The sequence below is a fragment of the Dermacentor silvarum genome, chromosome 1, assembly GCF_013339745.2.
Source record: "Dermacentor silvarum isolate Dsil-2018 chromosome 1, BIME_Dsil_1.4, whole genome shotgun sequence".
In the NCBI taxonomy this organism is placed as follows: domain Eukaryota; kingdom Metazoa; phylum Arthropoda; class Arachnida; order Ixodida; family Ixodidae; genus Dermacentor; species Dermacentor silvarum.
Genome location: NC_051154.1, coordinates 144,543,723 through 144,567,065, shown reverse-complemented (window position 1 = coordinate 144,567,065; position 23,343 = coordinate 144,543,723). Strand labels below are relative to the sequence as shown.

The following is a 23,343-nucleotide window of genomic DNA, read 5'->3' as shown; positions in this document are numbered from 1 at the left end:
CACGCGGCGGTGCCTCCGACCGGCATTGCTGCGGCACCGCCATAAAGTAAAAGCTTAGGGGAGATTCCTCAATGTCGCGCGCGAACGGGGAAAAAAAAAAACGCGGCGGAAATTTCACCCTCTCTCAAATAGCAAGGTCGCCGATTCTACGTTGCGCCGGAACATGAGTGTATGTGCCGACGTCTCAGCCACGCTACCGTAGCCACGTGTATGAACCCTTCTTTCTTCTTTACGCTTCCTCTACTTTCTAGTCACGTGTTGACCTTGCACGCTACGGCTATGGCGCAGAGTGAAGCAGCGGCGCTGTCCCAGGCCGGCCAACGAAACTGCCCGCGCCGGTAAACTCCGCTTCCCGATAACGGCAGAAAACGAAACTTTGGGGAGCTGGTGCCGGGCCGGCTGGAGCGGCGGCGCCTGCACGGCGGCGATCGCGCACGGTGACAGTCGAAAGTGAGGGAGCTTTGAGGGAGGGCGAGGGGAGCCACCGAAGCGGCGGAGTTGCCTAGGCGAAATTCGCTTCCCTGCCGCCCTCCTCCCTCACATTCCACGGTCTCCACGTGCACCTTTCGCCGTGCTGTGCCGGCGCCACCCGCTCCCTGAAGTTTCGTTGACTGCCGTTATCGTGAAGCGGAGCGTTGGATGGGGTTGGCAGTTTCGCGGCCCTCGCTCGCTATGCGCACCGTGATATTTCACGACTCGCACTCAAGATTCTGGTTTCAGCCTCACTGGCTGTTCGTTCGCACCACGTGCCTTTCTCATCCACTTCGTCTCTCTTTCTTCCTCGAGCACTCCTTGGGGCGCACGTTTGAGGGGAGCGTTCGCCGTCTCCGCTGACTTCCGTATTCCCAGGCAGCCGCACTGTAACCGGTATTTCGTTTCCCGTAACTGCACTATATGTGTATACATGGAGTGCTATGGGAAAATTAACGGGAGTCTGAAAAGACCGCACTATATCCGGTCCTGCACTATAAGCGGTTATGTTATAAGTGGTCTATACTATATAGAACAAACAGGCAGGTGTGTCAATGACAGGACAAGAGAGCATGAAGCATGTTTAGAAGGAATCTCCGCTGGGCATCTCGCTTTTCATCATCGCCAGCACCACTGCACCGTACAACTTTACGACATACAGGTTTTAGAAAAAAGTAAAGACAAGCTGACGCGCGATATTTTAGAAACCATGGCCATTGATAGAAGCAGGCAATGATGCATCAGTACACCATCGAATACTACTAACAGAAAAAGAAAAAACTACTTGCGCAAAGACGACATTTCGCTCTGAAAGACGGATAGCCGGCATGACAAAAGGAAAAAGCATTGGCTGTCTTGTGCTATAAAAGGTGTGGGAAACCAAAAATAAACATTCAGTTGCTAGTCCAGCGTGTGTCGTCGTCCCTTTCTCTCCATGTCCATACGTTCTGCTGGAAACCATTTGTGCAAAAGTACCAAACCCATGACCGATGACCGCCTAGTAATGGGTACCAAGCGAGTGCCGAGTGCTCCCAGCTGTTTACTGCGGAGCGAACAGAAGCTGTCAAATTCCATGGGGCAGCGCACCCGAACCGTTAATCTCGGTCGCAATCGCATCGCTGGTGTCCCCTGTGTTAGAATCCACACGAATTTCCTGATGGTTTGCGATGCTAGAAAACCGTGGTCTCTTGGATGCTGAAAAGTGGCCAAAAGATCACGGGCAGACTTGCGCCGTAGCATTTCATAAGGTGCGCTCGATGAGCAAAGTTTTACCACTCTAAAGAGCACTTCTGGTGCTGAAACGTGCCGAAAAGCACAAAAGAAGTGTCCCTTCGATTATAAGTGCCATGTTTGACGCAAGGAGCTACGTTAACAAATCGGGAAGACGACTTTGGGGAAGCCAGCCCAGAAATTTGCTCGCCGCAATCTGCCTGCATCCCAATAAAACACCGCCCCTAGTTTTGTTGCACTTTTGACGGTGCAAATCGACCAATAACTTGCTGAAAACATGAAAAATCCGAGCTTCACCAGCGGCGAGTCAGGCTGTCAACATGGCAGGTCAACGCAAGTTGGTGTTTCCCCGGTGATTTTCTTGAGCCGGTCATGCTCGATTCACGTCATCCGACTTTAGACAAACAGTCTAAATGTGTGGTAGGGTAATTGAATTTTGTTCTTAGACATTTGTCAATACCACGGACGCGATGGTGAATTAGCACAGTGTCGAACCATAGAATTAACCGTATAATCAACCGTAGAATCAACCGTAGAATTAGAACAGTGTCGTTGACAACGGTGCGCCGAAAAACTCGTTTTGCAAACTTCACGGCTGCACACCTCGGGAAAAAATTGCCCAGTGATCATGCAAAGCCCCTACTGCAAAACCGTTCAGTTTTCACAATCGTGCTGCGTACCCACAATAAGCGGTTAATCGTTTTTGGAGCACAACAAACACAATTTCAGACTCGAACCACGGCATTTGTGGTGCTTTCAAGCGCGATACTCTTGTAATCTTCCGTGACCTCCGCACCCCTTGTACTCTTGTAATCTTCCGCGACCTCCGCACTATAAAAGCGGCCACTGCCTTCCCCTCCTCATTTGCTCTGCAGTCTGCAAGCTGTTTGGACGCCAGTCATTCCTCTCACTCGCCTTCATGTCAACTCCTCGCCTCCTCGCTGCCAGTTTCGACGTCGCTGCTCCTCCAAAGCTTCCCTCTTCCAGCCTGCCCTCTGGAGCACAATCTTCCACCAATGGGTGCCCTTCTGCGGTTCCTGCTTCTTGGTCTCCACGACTCCGATCACCTTTCTTCCGCTACACGTAAAGCCGATACCAAGCCCGCCATTGAAACCGTCGCTATCACCAGCGCGCACTGATGAGGAAAGCCAGATGCCTTGACAACATTTTGAAGCTTCTGCCTTCTGCGTCGCCCGCCTCGTTCAGTCACTTTGGCGCTGATGGCGCGTGCGTTTGGATCTGTGCTGCAGGCCATGTGATTGTGTGTTATTCGGAGTGCATCGTTAGGAGTGCTTCGCATGTGCTTTTGTAGGCTACAGTGATAAATCGCTCCATCAGTCTCCGGGCCAAAGTGTCTGACTTTGGAGCAGAAAGTTCTGCTGGTAAAAGAAGTGGGAAAAGGCGGCCGGCAGAAAACCGACATCGCGAAGAAATTCACTGTCTGTATACCACTGTCTACTTTATCAGCTGTATTGAAAAACAAGGAAGCTGTGCTGGATGGCTTTGAAAAGAGCTTCTTGGTGAAGAAAAAGAGGAATCGCGATTTGAAATACACCGAAGTGGAAAGTGCACTTCTACAGTGGCTGAAGAACGCCAGGAGTGCAAATCTCCCCGTACATGGACCTGCACTTACTGCAAAAGCCGAAGCTCTCGCTCTCCATATGGGCCATAAAGATTTCAAGTGCAGCAATGGCTGGCTTGAGCGGTACAAGAAACGACACGGCGTGACCTCGAAGTTGATCGTTGGCGAAAGCGCAGCCGTGAATCGTGACACTGTATACGTATGGCGTCAACATCTGCTCCAAGTTCTACTTGAAAAGTATGAAGACAAAGACATCTACAACCTAGATGAGGCTGCATTCTTCTACAAGATGCTGCCGAATCGCAACGTTCACTACCACTGGTGGATCCTCATCCGGAGGAAAACAGAGCAAGGAGCGTGTCATGGTCCTGTTTGGTGCCAATGCAACAGGCGAGGACAAGCTTCCCTTGTTGATACTGGGGAAGGGAGAGAAGCCACGGTGCTTCCGAAATGCAACTACAGTGTAGACCGCTTATAACGTAAGTCGCCGGAGTCGCGAATATCTGCACTATAAGCGGTACCGCACTATAACCAAAGCAACAATTTTCAAGGCGCGCACATAGGCAAAACATGCGCACTGAGCCGCCACGCGTATGCGACAGTCGAGGAATGCGGCTAGAATGTTTGCACTCAATGTACAGTCGAATCTCGTTAATTCGAACCAAATCACGCGGCAGCGCCTCCGACCAGCATTGCTCCGGCACCGCCATAGAGTAAAAGCTTAGGAGAAACCCCTCAATATCGCGCGCGAGCAAAACAAAAAAAAACAAAAGAAAAAACGCGGCAGAAATTTTACCCTCTCTCAAATGGCAAGGTCGCCAATTCTGCGTTGCGCCAGAACATGCGTGTGCATGCCGACGTCTCAGCCACGCTACCGTAGCCACGCGTAGAAAATGGCAGTGAACCCTTCTTTCTCCTTTATGCGTTCTCTACTTTCTAGTCACGTGTTGACCTTGCACGCTGCGGCTACGACGAAGCGGGAAGCAGCGGCGCTGTCCCAGGCCGGCCATCGAAACTGCCCATGCCGGCAAATGCCCGCTTCCCGATAACGGCAGAAAACGAAACTTCGGGGAGCTGGCACCGGGCCGGCCGGCGGGCGCGCACGGTGACAGTCGAAAGTGAGGGAGCTACGAGGGAGGGCGAGGGGAGCCACGGAAGCGGCGGAGTTGCCGAGGCGAAATTCGCTTCCCTGTCGCCCTCCTCCCTCACATTCCACGGTCTCCGTGTGCGCCCTTCGCCATGCTGTGCCGGCGCCGCCCGCTCCCTTAAGTTTCGTTTACTGCCGTTATCGTGAAATGCGCATTGGCCGGCGTTGGCAGTTTCGTGGCCCTCGCTCGCTATGCGCGCCGTGATAATTCACGACTCGCACTCAAGATTCTGGTTTCAGCCTCACTGGCTGTTCGTTCGCACCACGTGCCCTTCTCCTCCACTTCGTCTCTCTTTCTTGCTCGAGCACTCCTTGGGCGCCCGTTTGAGGGGAGCGTTCGCCGTCTCCGTTGACTTCCGTACTCCCAGGCAGCCGCGCTGTAACCGGTATTTCGTTTCCCGCAACTGCACTATAAGCGATACGTGTATACATGGAGTGCTATGGGAAAATTAACGGGAGTCTGAAAAGACCGCACTATATCCGGTCCTGCACTATAAGCGGTTACATTATAAGTGGTCTATACTGTATTGTACATTATAAGTGGTCTATACTCTATTGCCAAGGAATACATCTACAGAAGTAACAAGTGAGCATGGTTAACTGCTGCTATTTTTGAAGACTATGTGCGCCTTCTGGATAGACAGTTCGACGCAAGGAATCGGCAAGTGCTTTTCATAACTGACAATTTTTTCTAAAGTCTTTTTGAGTGCTCGTGACTGAAGGGTCCAGTTGGTTCCACTCTCTGATTGCACGGTTAAAATAAGAGTATTTAAAACAGTTTGAGTTGTACCTGTGTTCAACAAGGGTATAAGGATGTTTACGACGTGTAGGTCTTGTACGGGAGAAAGAGATAACTTTAGATGTGTCAATGTTTATTTCGCCTTGGATTAATTGATACAAGAACTTCAGTCGGGCTAGTTTTGCTCGATTTTGTAAGGCTAGCATACCAGCTTGCTTTAGTAAGCTAGTTGGAATTGTCCAAGCCATGGGAAGATCGACAACTTCATGGTGATCGCTGTGGAATTTTTGCCTGAAAACACAACCCCGGTACTGCAACCGATGGATCAGGGCATCATTGAGGCCACCAGGAAGCTGTACCGCAAGGCTCTTTTGCAGCGCATGCTCACAGCTTATGATGCCAGCAAGAGGTACAACATTGATTTGCTTGGCGCGATCCATTTGCTGAACTTTTCATTGAAAGAACTCGCACCTTCGAAGGGCGCCAACTACTTTGCGCATGCCGGCTTTTCCCACACTGTTGTCAGCGACCTTGACGATGACCAGCGTGACGATGACTGGATTTGCAGCGACCTGTACGAGGCTGTTCATAAAATTTCTGGCCAAGAGCTAGAAGGCGACTTCGAGACATTTGTGTTGGCTGACGCTGCTGCTCCCGTGGTCGCCCCAGTGATGGATGCGGAGATAATTGACAATGTTGGTGGCCCCGACGAGGACGAAGAGCCACGTGAAGTGCCAACTATGTTGCAGACGCGGGGAGTACCTACACCTGCTGCGAAATAAGGTTGAATGCATGGCCGGCGACCACGGCCTCGTGCAATGCTTGGTCAAATTAGAGCAGGGGTTGCTTGCACCTGGTGAGAACTTGAAATAGTCAAAGCTCACTGCCTTTTTTGCACCTGAATAAAGTTTTGCTTCACTGAATACATTGTATTTTGACTTCCTCACAGTTGTGGCGCAATTAAAGCTCGACTGCTTTAGCTTTTCTCAAGTGGTTGCTTATATCGAATTACCGCTTGTAACAAACTTTTTCGTCGTCCCGCTGAGTTCGTTATAATGAGTGATTACTGTACTTTGTTATAATGTTTGTTCATCCACACAGCCAACACTGTTCGTAGGGGGAGGATGAGTTACCACTGGGTAAGCTGAAGCCACTGCAAAAGTCCGCAGCGCAGTGCCACTTGACCATGAAAGATTTTTTTGTTGTGTTGCCCTTAACAAAAGAACTCCTTGCTCTAATGCAGTTGTCAACTCTAATCCATCTTTGCTGTTGTTACAGTCTTACATTGGTGGAGCACTGCAAGGCTGCAATTTTGTACAACACTCATTGCTGTATGTGAACAGATGGATGGATGGATTGATGGATGGAATAAACTTTATTGAGCCCTGCAGATCGTGACTCATCACGAATCGGGCCGCTCCCACGTAGGGACCGACAGGCCAAGCCTCTCAGTCCTTCTTCTAAATAGCAAGTGTCCCTTTACACAGGTATCCAGCAATGAACATCGCACAAAATCTGAGGCCTGTAGCAGTGCTTTGCCGGCACACTGAGAACTGTGAGAACATGAGGGCAGAGGTTGTATTTTGTAACAATATTTTTCATTTACCATTCTTGTCATTCATCAAACTAAGTGCCCGTCTGTGCAATAATGGCTGTGCAGCTCCGTCAGAGCCAATGACAAAGGGCAAAAAGAGTGTAAATTGAAATAGAGTATTATAAAATATGCTTCAATGACTTGAAGCTTCTGACTGTGCGTGTGCAGCAGTTTAGATGGCACATTATCTACCAAAGCACCCTTTCTCTACATACTGCAAGCCATGTGCTTCACTGTTCACATTTCAATCTGGCTAAGAGTACTACCTGACCTTCAGCCACGACTGTGTGCACAGAGTGTCGAAGAGTGCAGAGTTGGCGATCTTTGCAGTGTTGAGTGTAGTGCAGGTGAGGCCAGCAATTTGGTAGCACAGTTGATTTGGCATATTTCCAGGTGGCTGGTAGCTCACAGAAGTTTTGAACTGCTGAATCAGACAAGTTACTAGTAGTGCCGTGCACTGCCAGATTTCAGCCTCAACATGATGAGTAAATCTTCATTATAACTATGAAAAGATTCATGATATGCAATTATAAGAAATTTTTGCTGTTAAATCGAGAGTTCAAATGCATGGATTTCTATGGGAATTGCAAGGGGAATTATGATTATCATTACATTCTTTAGTTCATTATAATCCAACAAGGATTGACTGTATTTACCTGAAAAAAATTACTTGCTGTGATGATAAATGCTGTTCGTAGTTGATGACTTATAAATTACATGCAAACAATGAATGAGACACTTGCACTTGCTTTTGCACCTTGTGACTCTTCTTTATGCTGCTTATTGACCCACAGGGGTAGTTCAGTGACTATGGCATTTCAATGGTGACAGCATGCAAAAATGCTTGTGTTCAAAGCCTTGGGCTCCTCTTAAATAAACCCAAGCATTCAAAATTAATTAATCTGGAGCCTTGCACTACATTGTCTCTCATATATCTGTGTTGCTTTGGGACATTAATAACCATGAATCATTCAGCCAGTCATACTGCTTAGCATGAGAAGACAAAGCTACACGAATCACTTAAAGCTCCAGTCTTGAGTACCAGGGTCAGAATAGTGGAACTAAATGTGGTAATGTTCAGTCTACTAGTCATTCTGTGTTTTAGGTACCAAGAGTATCAGTACAGCCTTCAATATTGCAGTGCATTTTCTGCAGCTACGGGCATTGAGGCTTGGGCACCAAATACATATATGCTATTGACATAGAAGGGTAACAGGGTGCTATGCTTCATCTTGATTGTCAGAAGAGCCTAACCAGTCACTAGTACATAAAAGAATGGAAGAACCAAAACAAAGGAAGGAAGTCCATGTTTCATGTAGCCACGTGCTAGCATCCTGTTTTAAAGGGCCCCCACCAGGCCACAAAGCAAATTTTGGTTCTACACTGGAAGTTGTTACGTGCCCTCTTGGGAGTGTTCTACCTCAAGAATTTTTCAAATTGGTTAAGTAATAGCCGAGATTGAAATAATTTCAGTGCCACAGACCCATGATTTCAGGAGGTGAGCGTCACCACCAACAAGGACACTCTCTCCACTTGCCCCATCTAGCCTCCGCAAGCGAAATTTCTTCCCTGTGTTATCCCATACCAGAGTTAGATCTGGCCGTGACACATTCACATTGAAGTCACCAACGACGAAGACTGGAGTTTTATTGTCGTCAGCTGGATCGAGCAGCCATCCAAAGGGGTCGTTCATGAAGTCCTCTATGTCGCGCTTGGAAGAGGCAGGTAGAACGTACACGGTGGCAATGACCATCCCGTCGGTGGTCTTTACGGCTGCACGCCAGCACAACACACCGCGCTTTCTAGTGCGATGCCAACGGTCACATTCACGCCACTGCTCTCGGCGTCGTTCCTCGTAAAATGTCTGTTCTTCGGGCATACGAACCACTCGTGGCCGTCCCATGGCGAAGGCGGAGCTAAAATGAGACCGCAACTTCATCTGCTCGAACGTATGACATTGCATGCATGCACGTGTGTGCTATACGGGGAAATACGTTCGAGCAGATGTGGAACTGAGCCAGCTGTGGAAGAAGACGACGAACACGCTCGTGCCACTGCTCGCGTGTTTGCGCGATTGCGCCGAGGGGCACAAACGAGCTGTGGAAGAAGACGACTATGCTCGAGCAATTGCTGATGATAGTTTTGTTCGCGGACATGCCCTAGCCATATACAGCTTCGCTGTTAAAAATAAAAAAAGCAGGATATAAAATTTCTGTCAGTACCCCTGTACGAAAGCACTTGGCCACTAGATTTAACACATGCAGTAGCTCTACTTGCCTGCCGCCCCACCCGCCCATATTCTCTCTCTCTCTTTTTTTTAATCTTCTTTTTTCTTTCTTTTTTTTATTTTGGTCATCCAGCAACACCACAGAGCCATGCTTGTCTGCATTTTGTTTGCCCCCCCCCCCCCCCCGCCTCCACACACACACACACACATACACACACATACACACACATGCACATACCTTTTTTTCCTTGTTCCTTTTAGTTGTTTCACTTCACTGTGTGCTTCATCAAGCTTGTAACTCAACATTCTGTGTGTTCATGTGTGTTTGTGTTTCAGGGAGAAACATTTTTGAAAGGGGTTGGGCTTAAGCATTTAGTAAAACCTATATATCCATACAGCATGCCTGCTGATAACAGCATGTATTTCTGACAAAATTTAGACAAGCAGATTCGCATGAAAAGGGACCACGCATAAGAACGCGGTTTACAACTGTTATTGAAAACGCCACTGACTGTGAAGTTGACGCCATACTCTGTTCTTTTGCTGGACAAGATGGACATTCTTTTTGGAGAGAGGGAATGTGCAACTCCAAAGAGGACCAGCTTCTTCAGCATGGTGCTTTGTGTGGAAGAGCAGAGCTCACCGTGTGGATGTGGCCTCCATAGACCTCATTCATGAGCCATGCCTACTCAGTGAGCAAACAGAAGTTGTGGCTGTCTGGGTTTTATAAAACGAAAGTGAATAAGTTATACTTGTACCAACTACTCATAGTTAATAGTGAAAGGCATTGATGTACTTGATGCATGTACAGTGGCGCACCGACGGGGGGGGATTCGGGGGTTGTAACCCCCCCTGAGGCCGACTTAACCCCCCCCCCCCCTTTTGTTTAACCCCCTTTCTTTCCTTACGCATTTGAGTGCTGCAACTAAGATGTAAGACGCGCAATCGACTGCACACTCGCAAAGAGCGCATTTTTTGACAATTTCCCGTGAAATAATCGAAATTAGTGCTGTTTAGATGGTATTAGCAAACTGTCAACCCCCCCCCTGGCAGAGATCCTGGGTGCGCTACTGTGCATGTATGAGAATACTGTTGCCTTTCTTGGCAATAAACAGTGTAACAGGACTGTGATGAGTGAAAGGAAACGATGACGACGAAGTGTGCAGGGGTTGTTTCGCCATTGGACCACGCATCTCACCAAATCAGCAATGGCCCTGTGGTATTCTGAAGATGCGTCGTGCCACGATGAGGCCACGTATGGCGAGCACTTGATGAAATGCTTCGTGGCGAGACACGCACCTAGTCAGCAGAAGACAGCAGGCTGAAGTGTCGGATGCAGATGATCAAGGCTCCAGGGAACGCGGCTGTTGATGGAGCTGCCGCCCGACTGTTTCCCTTAGCCAAGGCGTTCGCTAGCATGATTCCTACAGCTTAGAGCGTGGATTGGCCTGCTGTTCTACTCCTTGCCACAAGCATTGTGGATCACGGGCAAGGCATCTCCTCGGTCAGCTCTTCAACGGAGCACCGTTAGTGGCCTGGCTAATGGCCGTATATGCTCTGAGCAGTGCGGCTTGTGCGCAAGCTGTCTGCTGGGTAGGCTGACCATTCCCACAGTGTGCACTGTGGCACAGATGCAGGCTGACTGCTGAGCGGTCGTCCCCAGGTTTGACAAGAGCCATCGTCTCACCGTCCAACATCTAGCTGTGACACGGCGTGATGTTGCTCGCGCCTGGTGCTCGCGCCTGGTTAATTTTGACCACGTGGGGTTCTTTAACATGCATCTAAAACTAATTATACACAAGTATTTTTGCATTTTGCTCGTATCTAAATGTGGTCAGGAATCGAACCCACGATCTCGTGCTGAGCAGCAAAATGCCAGAGCCACTGAGCCACCGTGGTGGCACAATGTGCATGTATAAGATTCATGTTGGTGTTGGTCAGAACCAGTTCAACTTTGGTGGAGAGCACTCAGCCAGTCTTTTCATTAATGGAAAAAAAATTGAGCGCAGGAATGACTCACGAAGAAGATGACACTAAAAAGCACTCACTCACAACAACAAAAAAAAAGTTGGGAGTGAGCGCTTGTTTGTTTGAACTTCTTCATGTGTCATTCTTGCACTCTACTTTTTTAGCACTTCTGTTGAGTATTAAAAGTGACAGGCATTTCTTGATTCTGAATTCATTTGTATGGATGGATTTTTGGGACCACACATAGCCAAGCATGAATTGGTGCTTCCCTCACGCAGGAGAGCACAGTGATAGAGATGCTGCCTTCTGGTGACCTGATGACTTCAGAGCTCCAGGTGCAAGTTGATGAAAAAGGAGTTGAGTTCATTGTTGCCAATACTGCTGAGCTCAAGGAAATACCACAGCCCACTGTCCAAACAGCAACAACTGTAAGCCGGGGCAAGCGGCGCAACCAGGTGTCCTCGGAAGCACCTTCCCAGAAAGGGGTGAGTGATTGCTACACTTGTCCACAGTGCATCAACTTAAATTGCTTGTTTGAATGCAACTGTGGGGTCTTTTTTAGTGACACGAGCATCGAGTGACACTGTTGTTTCTTGAGCACCTCCTGTTGTTTCGGTTCACCTCCGGAGACAACCGGGGACGAAATTCAGAAAAAAAAAAAAGATAGTACAGTACAAAATTCATGGGTTTCATTATAAATATGATTTCAGAGCATAAGTTGAGTTACAAGTTGAGTTACTGAAGTGTCTGGAATAATTAGAATTAATTATCTGAGACGAAATTCACAATAAATCAGAAAAAATAGAAAAAAATAGTAAAGTACAAAAGTCATGGGTTTCAGTATAGATATGATATCAGAGCATAAGTTGATTTACAAGTTGAGTTACTGAAGTGTCTGGAGTAATTAGAATTAATTATCTGAGATGAAATTCAAAATAAATCAGAAAAAATAGAAAAAAATAGTAAAGTACAAAAGTCATGGGTTTCAGTATAGATATGATATCAGAGCATAAGTTGATTTACAAGTTGAGTTACTGAAGTGTCTGGAATAATTAGAATTAATTATCTGAGATGAAATTCAAAATAAATCAGAAAAAATAGAAAAAAATAGTAAAGTACAAAAGTCATGGGTTTCAGTATAGATATGATATCAGAGCATAAGTTGATTTACAAGTTGAGTTACTGAAGTGTCTGGAATAATTAGAATTAATTATCTGAGATGAAATTCAAAATAAATCAGAAAAAATAGAAAAAAATAGTAAAGTACAAAAGTCATGGGTTTCAGTATAGATATGATATCAGAGCATAAGTTGAGTTACAAGTTGAGTTACTGAAGTGTCTGCAATAATTAGAGTTAATTATCTGAGACGAAATTCAAAATAAATCAGAAAAAATAGAAAAAAAATAGTAAAGTACAAAAGTCATGGGTTTCAGTATAGATATGATATCAGAGCATAAGTTTAGTTACAAGTTGAGTTACTGAAGTGTCGGGAATAATTAAAATTAATTTGCTGAGAAGATCGGGAACGAAATTCAAAATAAATTAAAAATATGATGAAAAATATAGTACAGTACAAAATTCATGGGTTTCATTATAGATATAATATCAGAGCATAAGTTTAGTTACAATTTGAGTTATTGAAGTGTCTGGAATAATTAGAATTACTTAGAAATCACTGATTACCGCACACCAAAGCATAGAACACCAACGCCGAGGTGTGAGTGCCACTAAGAGACACCCAAGTCAAAGATTAGGGTCGCCTACTGTTTCTTATTTTATTCTTTTTCCCTCTCTTTTTGTGTGGCAGTGCTCACTGAAAAGTTTTCAAACGTAAAAATTACGGAGTCTAGAAAGACTTCATAGCGTCGTGTGTAGGTGCAACTGCTAGCAATAAAGGTGAAACAGATTTTGATGACCTGCTTAGGGCAGCACTGCACCCATCAGATGCACACACGCACTTGGTTTCCTGGAGAGTCACGGAGAAAAGAGGGCATGCTGTGGTGCAAAAATTTCTATTCCATGCATGTACGCATGCTGTCTCAAACTCATGTCGGGTTTCAGGCTGCATATGTGTAGTGCATAGAATCCTGCAGGCCACACTGCAAAGTGTTGGGGAAGCTTGAAAGGTATAGTCGTGTAAAGCTTAGCTAAGGTAGTTAAAGAATGAGAAGTCAATCATCTGGTGGCCCACACAGCCTGCATGCAAAGGCTTCATGGGCTGCATGCAGCCTGCAGTCCTGCAAAAAAATGTTTTGAAGCATGTATGTGCAGCACTGATTTGCATAAAGGAGTGACAGTGGAAATATAAGCTATACATATAGAAAAACTTGCTCTACTGCCAGTAAGTCTTAGTATGTGTATATAAAAATATTTCACTTTTAATTAAAGGCCTTTTGCAACGAAATTTTACTTGGGCTAAATTGGCTATATATGCATGGCATATATTTTCAATGTAACCTTGGCAAAGTCACAGGGCTGGTAATTGTCTAATTTTCTTATTAGCCACCTTTACATAGTGTCTAAGCAGACGACGCATGCACCTGGCAGTGAGCGGTAGTGCGGATATGGCGAAAGTCCCAGAACTGTACTCAACTGCTGATCTCTCTGTTGCGCCTAGGTGCTCAGGTGCATTGCTTACTCAACATTTGCAAGTTGATGGGTTTCTCTCAGCATGTCTTCTCTTTGCAAACGTGATTTGAGTTTGCAAGAATGCTTACGCGTTGTATGGCTGTCGGGTGCTCGAACACGAATGATGGCTATGCCGTACACAACACTGCACAGAGGAAGGCAAAACACATCTTTCCTGTACCCGCTGTCAGAGCGCAAGCAGGCACTGCGCCGCAGCTGGCAAGTGTGACGCAGACCAGCCAACACGCACAAAGCATGTAAACTGCACTTGACGAAGCTGCACAGGCTACATCTTGCGAGCACAGTCACTTGCCCATGAAAGATCTGCTTGCCAAATGCTTTCTCGAGATGACTTATAAGTACAGTGGAATCTCGTTAATACGATTCTGCATAATACGTTTTTCGGGATAATACGTTTCTTTTTCTTTTGCCGATAATACGATTTGCTTGGATTTGCTTGGATGTTTTTCGGATGATACGCTTTATTTTTCGGTTCCCGTGAAGATCGTATCAACGAGATTCCACTGTACGATAAGCTGCGATGGCGCACTGAAGACAGAGGTAAGTTGTATTCAGGGATGATATTCTCGAGCGATCATTTCCGGTGGTGCATTATCTTCAAGACATTTCACGTGTCTCTACATCGGACTCGTCAAAGTAGACGAGCGAAAGCCTTTTTGACACAGCGCCAAAAATGCTGTTAGCGGGAACCGCATGCTGCATTTGTCACAGAGGAGAATGCAGTGCAGCTTCCATAGTGTAGATGCGAGGGCAAACTACGGTATGCCGGAATGTGATGCCGCCGAAGCGAAACTGGTAAAACTTTATCACGGCTCCAGCCATCCCTTTACACGAACTTTGCGCCAAGTCTCAGCTACTTCTCATCCTTTACGACAGATGGCAGTAGTTGCCTGCTCGGTCGACTAGGTCTAAGGTAGCTAAGGTTAACAGCGCGAATATTGACTGGTGCTTCAATTGTGCCAGGCAGCGGCCAGCGAAGTTGGATAAGTCATGCTGGCAACGCTAAGCTAGCTAAAATTTTGACCTCCATATAGTTCAGCGCAAAACATGGCCCACAGCAGCACGGTGATCAGTCGTTGCCGCAGCGAAAGCGCACTGTTGTTTGTTGAAGGTGCAAACTCGGCCACCTGACTTCAGTGAACCCTAGAGTTTCATACAATAACTCAAAGTGAACCCGAACTGTAGACTAGCATGCTGCTGGTCAGCCAAGCTAGTGTGTGATGCACTCTGCTCCAGCGGCTCCGGCATGAGATAGGACATGTTCTATTCCCGCGGCAGCCACGCTAGACCGTAGAGCGTCCAATTTTTGCCGACATAGTGTAACTGTGCCGCGCGTGGATTATGTCTGCGTTACGCCAGACTATATCCGTGCCTTTAGCTTGGTCACCCCAATGTACTCTTCATCTTCAAGTGGAGACGGAACGCATCAAGGCTCTGCTCGTTAAACGTAGAGAACCAGATACAAACAGCCGGCTTTACTTGGAGAATTCTTCGCATTAAAATAACATCGCGGGCGTGCAATGGCGTGGGCACAGCGCATGAAGCAGCTAGCAGAGTATACTAACTTTGGCTAGCAGACATGCGGGACCTATTTGCTCACACGGGAACAGTACAAGCAAGGGAAGCAGACGGCACAGGCGCTGGTTCTCAACAGTCTGTCATACATCACTTCTGGCGGGTAGTAATGGTGTTGTTTTTCAGGTTTATTATGAAAAATAATGACTTTTGCAAGCTTTTGTTGATGCACCCACTCGCATACAAGCGTAAGATTTTCCACAGGGACTACTCTATGGCTACATTATCTGAAACTGGGCTTTTTTACGTGGTCGAAAATTTCATTGCAGTTGGCCATTAACCCTTTCAGGGTCAATGACGTAAATATACGGCGCCGCGAACAAGTCCAAAATGGTCGATGCCGTATATTTATGGCGCCGTCTGTATGTTTAAAAAGTGCGCCAATTTCCTAACTTTTTCTTCCCTGGCATGTGCTGCCACTATGGGGGAATACAGGAATTTTTTTCTCGCACCTCTCTCTTTTGGTTATCGTTGTATGGTTTGTTTGCTCCGGCACGTGTACTACCTACCACGGGCACGCGGCGGTTTTAGTTTTGTTACGCGGGCGGTTTCGGCTTCTTGCACTTGCAAAACTGATGGCTATTTCGTTACTAATCGCTCAAAGGGTGACCGCCTGTGACTTGCTTGTTTATTGCTCACAGAGGTGCGCATACGAAGGATGCCGCCGTGCATGCGTTTCCTTTCTTGGAGACTCGTGAAAGCTAATTGCCTCTGGTTGACGATAAGATGAAGGATTAGCGGAAGTTTGTCACACGTTTTGCTTTTCTGACGGGCGCACAACCACACAGTTTTCTTGAGTGCGCTCACCTACGCAGTTCGATTATTCTATGGAGGCTGAAGGAATATTAGTGTAAAAGCAGCAACATTTGAGACTTGCGAAATATTCTCGTGTGCGCATTTTTCTAAGCCTTTGAACTATTGTATAACAATGCATGAAATTTTTTATTCTTATAAGTTTATTTCCTATTTTTATTGTCGTTGTTTATGAATAAACAGTAGATATATACCAATGCAAAATATTTTTTTTCTCACTTTACGGTCACCCTAAAAAAATTACGGTAATTTTTTTTTCGAAATAGGTCCCTCTGAAGAGTTTAAATCTGCAATAAAAAAAATCGACCCTGGGCGGTAGCATATCGCGCAAAAAATTGACCTTAAAAGGGTTAAGTAAAAAAAAAAAAGAAGTCGTAGCTTCTGGTAACTGTTGCAGATAATTGATGATACCAGCTCAAATGGGCAAATCAGTTCTGCGGAAACCCTGCAATCTGCGGAAGCCCTTGCAGGTTTCCGCATAATTTATTTGCCGTACTGAAAAATCTAGTTTCAGAAGGTACTGATTTGCACTAGTTGGTGCGAGTCCATAGCAGACTTTCAGCACTAAATTACATAGAGATCACAAGAACAAAAGCATAGGTACAATGCTCAATGCTTTCATTCTCATGATTTCTGTCTAATTCTGTGCTGAAAGTCTGCTTTAGTTTCACCCATTTTATAAGCGCCATATAAAGATGTGACAGGCTGCCCATACTTCCATTGAGCAGCCATTTTACTAGTTACTACTTCTATATTTCTCACGTAGACATAGGCACGCTTTAACTGATGCTTTTTAAGGGTGGTGTAGGGGAGGTGGCTTAACGGGACACTATAGATAAAAATTAAGTTGAGCTGCATTGTTGAATTATACTTGTACAGCACCAAAAAGACCAGTCTTACCGTGAGGGGAGACCTGATAAGCCTGAAAAGATGCTAAAACTAAATACGGGTGGCGACGCTGCCTTGAAGTTTGTGCACCTGCTCACCGTGATGTCATGGATTTTAATAGCATCTGCGAAAATTTGAATAGCATAAAATTTTTTTTTTTTTTAATGGACTATACATTCTATTCTTAACAAGCCAAAGAGAAACATTCAAGCTTTGAGAATGTTTACTGCACCAGAAGTGTCCAAATATGAGAAAATACTTCAAAATCCATGATGTCACACTGACGTATGGGCGCTGGGGTTGAGGGGCGAAATTAAAGAAAAAATTGAAGTTTGGTTTTTATCTTCTCCTCTGGTACTATCAACCTCTTACCGTGAATTGAGCGAAATATTGGAATAATAATTTAGCAGTATAAACTGATTTAGCGTTTCTCTTTAGTGTTCCTTTAATTTCTTCCCCAATTCTTTCAAATTGCTTATGTGAACCTTAGTTTGGCAACTTATCCTTGGTACCATCTCATCATCTAAAGAATGGACGTGGTTATCGTAATGTCATGCTCTCTCTTTTCTCCGCGGGATTAGCACATGGTTCATCTATAGTTTTCTTTCTGTCCATGCTTCTGTGTATTAAGAAAGCCTCAATTTAAGGTCCACATGAGCCTGATTCTTTCAAGGGACACTAAAAAGGAGTATTAGGTTAAGCTTTATAATATTTTATACTTCGGAAATAACAATAATGTTACTTTTACCGTGCAAGAAGCCAGGAAAGGTGAAAAAACGAAAGACAGGTGGTGACACCACCTTGAAAGTTTCTACATCTGCCTCATGATGTCATGATTTTTGACAGTGTCTGCTCATGTCTGGTTGTTTATTGGGAAAGAGGGATTGCATTCAAATCTAGTTGTAAAAGAACCAAAGACACAATCTAGCAAGCCTTTAGAAGTTAGTCTACTTTAAAGGTGGCCAAATGGAGGAAAATACTTAAAAATTTGTGACATAACACTGAAGTCTCAACACAGTGATACCATTGGTGAGAATTCAAGAAACAGAAATTCTGCCTTCAATTTCTCTGCTAGTAATCAATTCTTTTCTTCCCCATAAGGAATGAAAATTCATCTTTGAAAGAAAGCATTTATCAGTATAAAATGATTTAGTGTTGCTTTTTAGTGTCCCTTTCAAGCCTGTGTCAATTTTGTGCTGCTTTTTCTGAAGAAAGAAACAACCTGGAAGTAAGCTCTAGACGAGCCTGACCCACTTAAAGTGGCGATAACATTAGAAGGGACAACAAGCAACGCTGCAACCCCTTTTCTTAAAATCAGAACAAACACGCAGGAGTGAGTGTGATAGCTTTCAATGGATACATTTATCTTAATAAATTTTTGAGGAGGACCTGATCATAATATATAAGGAGTCTAAAAAATACTTTCGCCACGCCTCCTCAACACATGTCCTCTCAGTTGGGCAGCGCCGATAGTGATGTTATGCCAGTTGCTTTCTTACTTTTTCTTTTTTCCATGGTGCACTTCGGTAACCCTTTAAGGTTGCGGTACAGAAGTGGCAGGACGTGGTAACAACTGCCATCTCCCCATTTGCTAGAAGATTGGATGACTGCACACGAGCGTGAGCTTTCGCTCGGGAATAACTCATGATCATGAACTATTGCCCAGTGGCTGGCGTCTATGGGCTGTCGCGCGAGTCTATGACATCATAGGCAGGACATAATAGAACGGGCCTTGAAAGCCACAAGAGAGAGCAAGCAATCTTTCATGTGAGATTGCGAGCTCTCCAGGCTACATGCAATGGAATAATATTTGACGTGCATGTTCGTGGCAGCATTGTCTACAGATAGTAAACTGTGTTCTTACTGTGTTCAAAAAGTCTAACAGTACCCCTTTAACTGTTAAGGTACATGTGATTGGGCCACTCTTGTCCAATTAGAGGATGTGTTTACGAGAATTTTCTCTTTTGTGTTTAAAGTCAATTCATTTGTTCAAAAATAATTTGGAGTTTATAATTTATTATTGGTTACTATTTATTATTTGATGACTAATTGAATGGGGGGTTCAAATGGGCATTTTTCTTCCTGTCTTGTTCGTGTTATGTACAAGGCATTTTGCATCATTCTTATTGTAAACTAACATTGGATATTTTTGCCCAATTTATTCTTTATTTGTTGTAGGTGAAGACGCAAAAGTGCCCATTCTGCAGTAAGGCCTTCTGTAAAAACTTTGACCTTCAGCAGCACATTCGCTCACACACAGGAGAAAAGCCATTTCAATGTGTCATCTGTGGTCGTGGCTTTGCCCAAAAATCTAATGTGAAAAAGCACATGCAAACCCACAAGGTAAAGAAAATGTGTTTTGCTTTTGTTGTCGTTGGCACATGTGTTTTTGGTGGTGGTGGGGGTGGTGGGGGTGAAAAATGTTTATCAACCATTAAATGGTTGCAGAGAGGTGATTGGGTTAGGGCCCTATTGGCCTCCTCCCCTCACAGTACTAGGTGGAGCCCCTATTCCGGGGCCCCATTGGCAAGCAACGCTGCCCGTGTCCTTTGAACCAAGGCCTTTTGGGTCTTGAGGTCTTGACAGCTGAGCAGGGCCGCCTCCCAGTCCTCTCTGGTGGGGTTGGGGGGGTGGATGGGTTTGTTTGGCACGCCCAGACTATGTGGAAGGTGTCAGCCACCTCCACACAGAACTGGCAAGCACCATCAAAGGATGGGTTGAAATGCTTGAGCTTGCCGGGCACAGTACGGTGTTGGTGAAAACTTTGATGAGGAGGCGCTCATCAGCGCGATCCAGTACGTCCCTTGCAAGGGGCCGGGTAGTTTTGTATTCAATGCAGGCAAAAAGTAGAAATGCTCTTTGCAACTAAGGTCATTGGCATATTTGTGTGCTACTTTTTTGGTGTACTGGCCTTAACAGTACTTTTGAAGAACTTTGATGTACACTCTGTTGGCAACATAGTGCAGAGTAGTCTATTTGTAATGATCTTGAGTGAGTCAGAAAATCTTGGTCCATGTTCACAAAGCTTTTCATTTCTATAAAAAAATTCGGCAAGGACACTTAAAACTGCTTACATGTGGGAATGCAAAAGCATTATAGCATTTGTAGACCCTCAGAACGTCATGAACGCGCTCATTTTATACACTTGCGACGTGGCGCCCCCTCCTCCCCATTGGCTGCATCGTCACATGCCCAATGACGCACGCACTAGGCCACAGCTTTAGTCAGCCAGATGGCTGCGATGTGACGTGTGCAATCACGCAAGCAGTAGGCACACCTTTAGTCAGCCAGAACCGTGGAGCCACCATGGCATCGGGGAAGCGTGCTCATCTCGCACCCTGGTGGCCAGGGTTCATTTCCCACCTAGACCGAAATGTACCAAATTTTCTTTTAGCCATTAATGTACTTTGTTTACAAAACCTCCCTGAGAGGAGGAGGAGGAGGAGAAAAACATTTCTTAAGAAAAAAAAGAAAAAAAAAAAACAAGCAGTCGTCTTCCTGCTTGTGTTGGGAGGTGCCCTCAGTCCAGGGCTCCTGCGAAATTTGATGTGAATCCGGGCTTCTCTTGTCATGTTTTTACTGTTTGCGCTGTCGGCCATTTTTTGGTACCATCTTTTGGTCACGCTGACGCCGATGGATTTACGCGTAATGGGGCACATATTGCTTTCGCATTAAAACTGTTTGCTATCGTGATTTGCATGCAACTGTTCTCACAAAATATTCTATGACCCAAACTGCTTTGCACCGACCGTGGTGGCATGCTTAGCAGTGCAACGTCATAGCCACTACTACAATGTTGTGCTGCTAAGCACAAGGCCGTGGGTCCAATTCCCAACCACAGCGGCTGCATTTCGATGGCGGCGAAATGCAAAAATATTCATGTACCAGGCAGTGGGTGCATGTGAAAGAACCCCAGGTGGTCGTAATTAATCTGGAGTCCCACACTATGGCATGCCTCAAAGTCAGATTGTGATTTTGGCACATAAAACCCCAGAATTTAAGTAATTTATAACTGTTTTGTGAATATGCACCTTGATCATTTTATAACCATATGTTATTGAATCCAAGCAGATTGTATGCACCTCTATTTTTCCTCCCTTCCCTATACTGCGGACAAATGTCAAGATGTTGGCTTTATTAGACAGTCACAATGCAGTCAGCAAGCTTTCTAGTATTTTTTTGTTAACCAGTCTTTCTCTCCCCTTCAGCATAAAACAGTAGTGCAAATACATCACTATAATCAAGCAGTAAATGGACGGCAGACAATGGTCAACACAATATGCATTCCATAGTCTTATTTACTCTGTAGCTTTGTAACAAAGCCATCATATAATTGAAGCTTATGAAAATAGAAGGTCTCACTAGCAGATATGATGATAAAGTCCATGATGCACTTATTCACTTCTAGTAGAGTTGTGGTTGTGAAAATAACGGTCGGTAGCTTTACTTAACTCTGTTTCAAATCTAGCAGGCAACACTGCGGAAGCTACTCAAGTAGTACGGTCATAGAAGTCTCATTCTTCACGTTTCGCAATGCAGTTGTTTTTGATCTGCGACGTTTTCTACGGTATAACTACTTTGTATACTATAACTACAACTTGTGGATGCAAAGTTATGTCAAATAATGTATTATTTGTGCACCTTTGTGCTTCCAGTATGCAAAATACAGTAAATGCCTCTACAACGAAATGACCTGTACAACGAAAGAGTTTCTTATGTCCTGGCCCAATTCATATCTTTCGTATGTATTGTGAACGCCTCTACAGTGAAGACTACTGCAGCGAATTTGCATGTGCAACAAAGGAATGTCCCCGACGGCTGATTTGTTGTGTCGTGATTTGTTATAAAGACTGATTTGTCACTTAAGAAATAATGCATGTGGCAGTTCAAGTCCTGTTACGTAGCTTCAGGAATCGCTCAACTCCTATGTGACTTCCTTCGATACAGCAGTGGGTATATTGGCTAACGAATATGTCACAGTTGATGGCGTGATGGCCTGCTCAGAAATGACGACAGATGACGTCATAAGGTTAACTGCAGTCGCACATTCCATTAAACCAAGAAAAATACTGATTTATTTAACTAACTGTACCATGAATTTATGATATATGATGGTTTGTTTTTCCTTAACATGATTAGCCTACTCTGGGGAGCGGTACAGCATGAGATCTTTACAATGAAGTGATCTGTATAACTATAACCCCTTCAGGTGCGAATTCAATCTGGCAATGAAAAAATTATCTTAACATCATTTGCGGCTCTCCATGGTTCAACAAAAGTGTCATTAAAAGATGGAAAGATAAATTTTACTTTTTCATAGTTTTCTGTCGTGGACAAGGGCCCCTTAACCCGGCAAAAATGTTGCACTGTACTTTCTAATTCCCTTAGCTAGGTAAGTGGGGCAAAACATTTTTTCTGTGATTCTTCCTTGATTCTCTAAACATTTGCAATCTACTTTGTGTGGTAAAGATGAAAGCAATCACTCTGAGCCGACAGGCACAAACAAAAACACGTAGCATTTTCGGCAGTGAATTCGGCTCTTCACTGCATATCCCTCACATCAGCAAACCTGTGCATTTGGTGTGTGCATGTGCTCCCGCCAGTGATCGTAGCTGTCAAACCTAATGGCAGCGGTCGGAATTGACTGCGGTGTGGCATTCTTGACAACGGGCTTAGAGCTGTCATTACTTGGCCTACCGTGCTTTTTTGGAGCATTTCTGTTGCAAGTGATCAGGCTGTTCGCAATGTCTGTTTAGAACGCCATCATGTCGCAGGAGTTTCTCTGTAGGAGCTTCTCAGCACTTGCGTTCCTGAGGTACTATAGCCAGCTATTACTCAGCTCAAAACACAGAAAATGGGAAATCACTCTCACAGGCCTTGCTCCACGCATTCATCATTCGAGATATCTGCATCGGATATGTCGCCATTTTGAATTTGTGCTAAAAGTTTCTCGACAGCCTGGTCATCGACCTTCCTTCTCTCTACCGCATGCTTACAAATGCCTGAAAAAATAAGAGGTTTTGATTATTTTAGCCAAGGAGCGTCATGTGCTATACAAGGCAGCTCACTCGGAAAGCCAGCTTTGAGGCGCCCTGTCCACAAACGTGGACACTAACTTTCAGTAGTTGCGTGCGGCACTCTTACACTTGGTAATCCAAGAAAAGATAGTAGTTGACAATCACGAAACATTGCTTTTCACAAATAAATGGCTTTTGCGTGTTTTTATTAAGGTTAATACCATGAAAACAAGTAAAAACGAAGAGCTACTTACAGTTCACACCGTAGGAGCTTGAAGCGGTCATTTTCCCGCGCTTTCTGATCATTATTTCGTATGACTTCAGGGCGATGGCACCACTTGTCAAATAGAGAAAGAAAAGGCACATTCGCCCGCGCTTTTCAAATCATTTTTCAATCTGTGTTGGGAACTACGCGAATGCAAAGTTGGTAACCACATTTGTG

At 45.1% G+C, this 23,343-nt stretch overlaps 1 protein-coding gene across 3 annotated transcripts in view; it reads left to right on the top strand.

The window, feature by feature from the left end:
- Positions 1 to 23,343, top strand: part of LOC119436188 (zinc finger protein 341-like) — a 59,551-nt gene that overhangs the window by 22,154 nt on the left and 14,054 nt on the right. For 2 of the 3 annotated variants that reach the window (XM_037702965.2, XM_037702963.2), the window contains exons 6-7: positions 11,237 to 11,443; positions 19,063 to 19,227. In XM_037702965.2, the coding sequence (XP_037558893.1) occupies positions 11,237 to 11,443; positions 19,063 to 19,227 (372 nt within the window). The remainder of the gene's footprint in view (positions 1 to 11,236; positions 11,444 to 19,062; positions 19,228 to 23,343) is intronic. The other variant, XM_037702964.2, reaches the window with a different exon arrangement.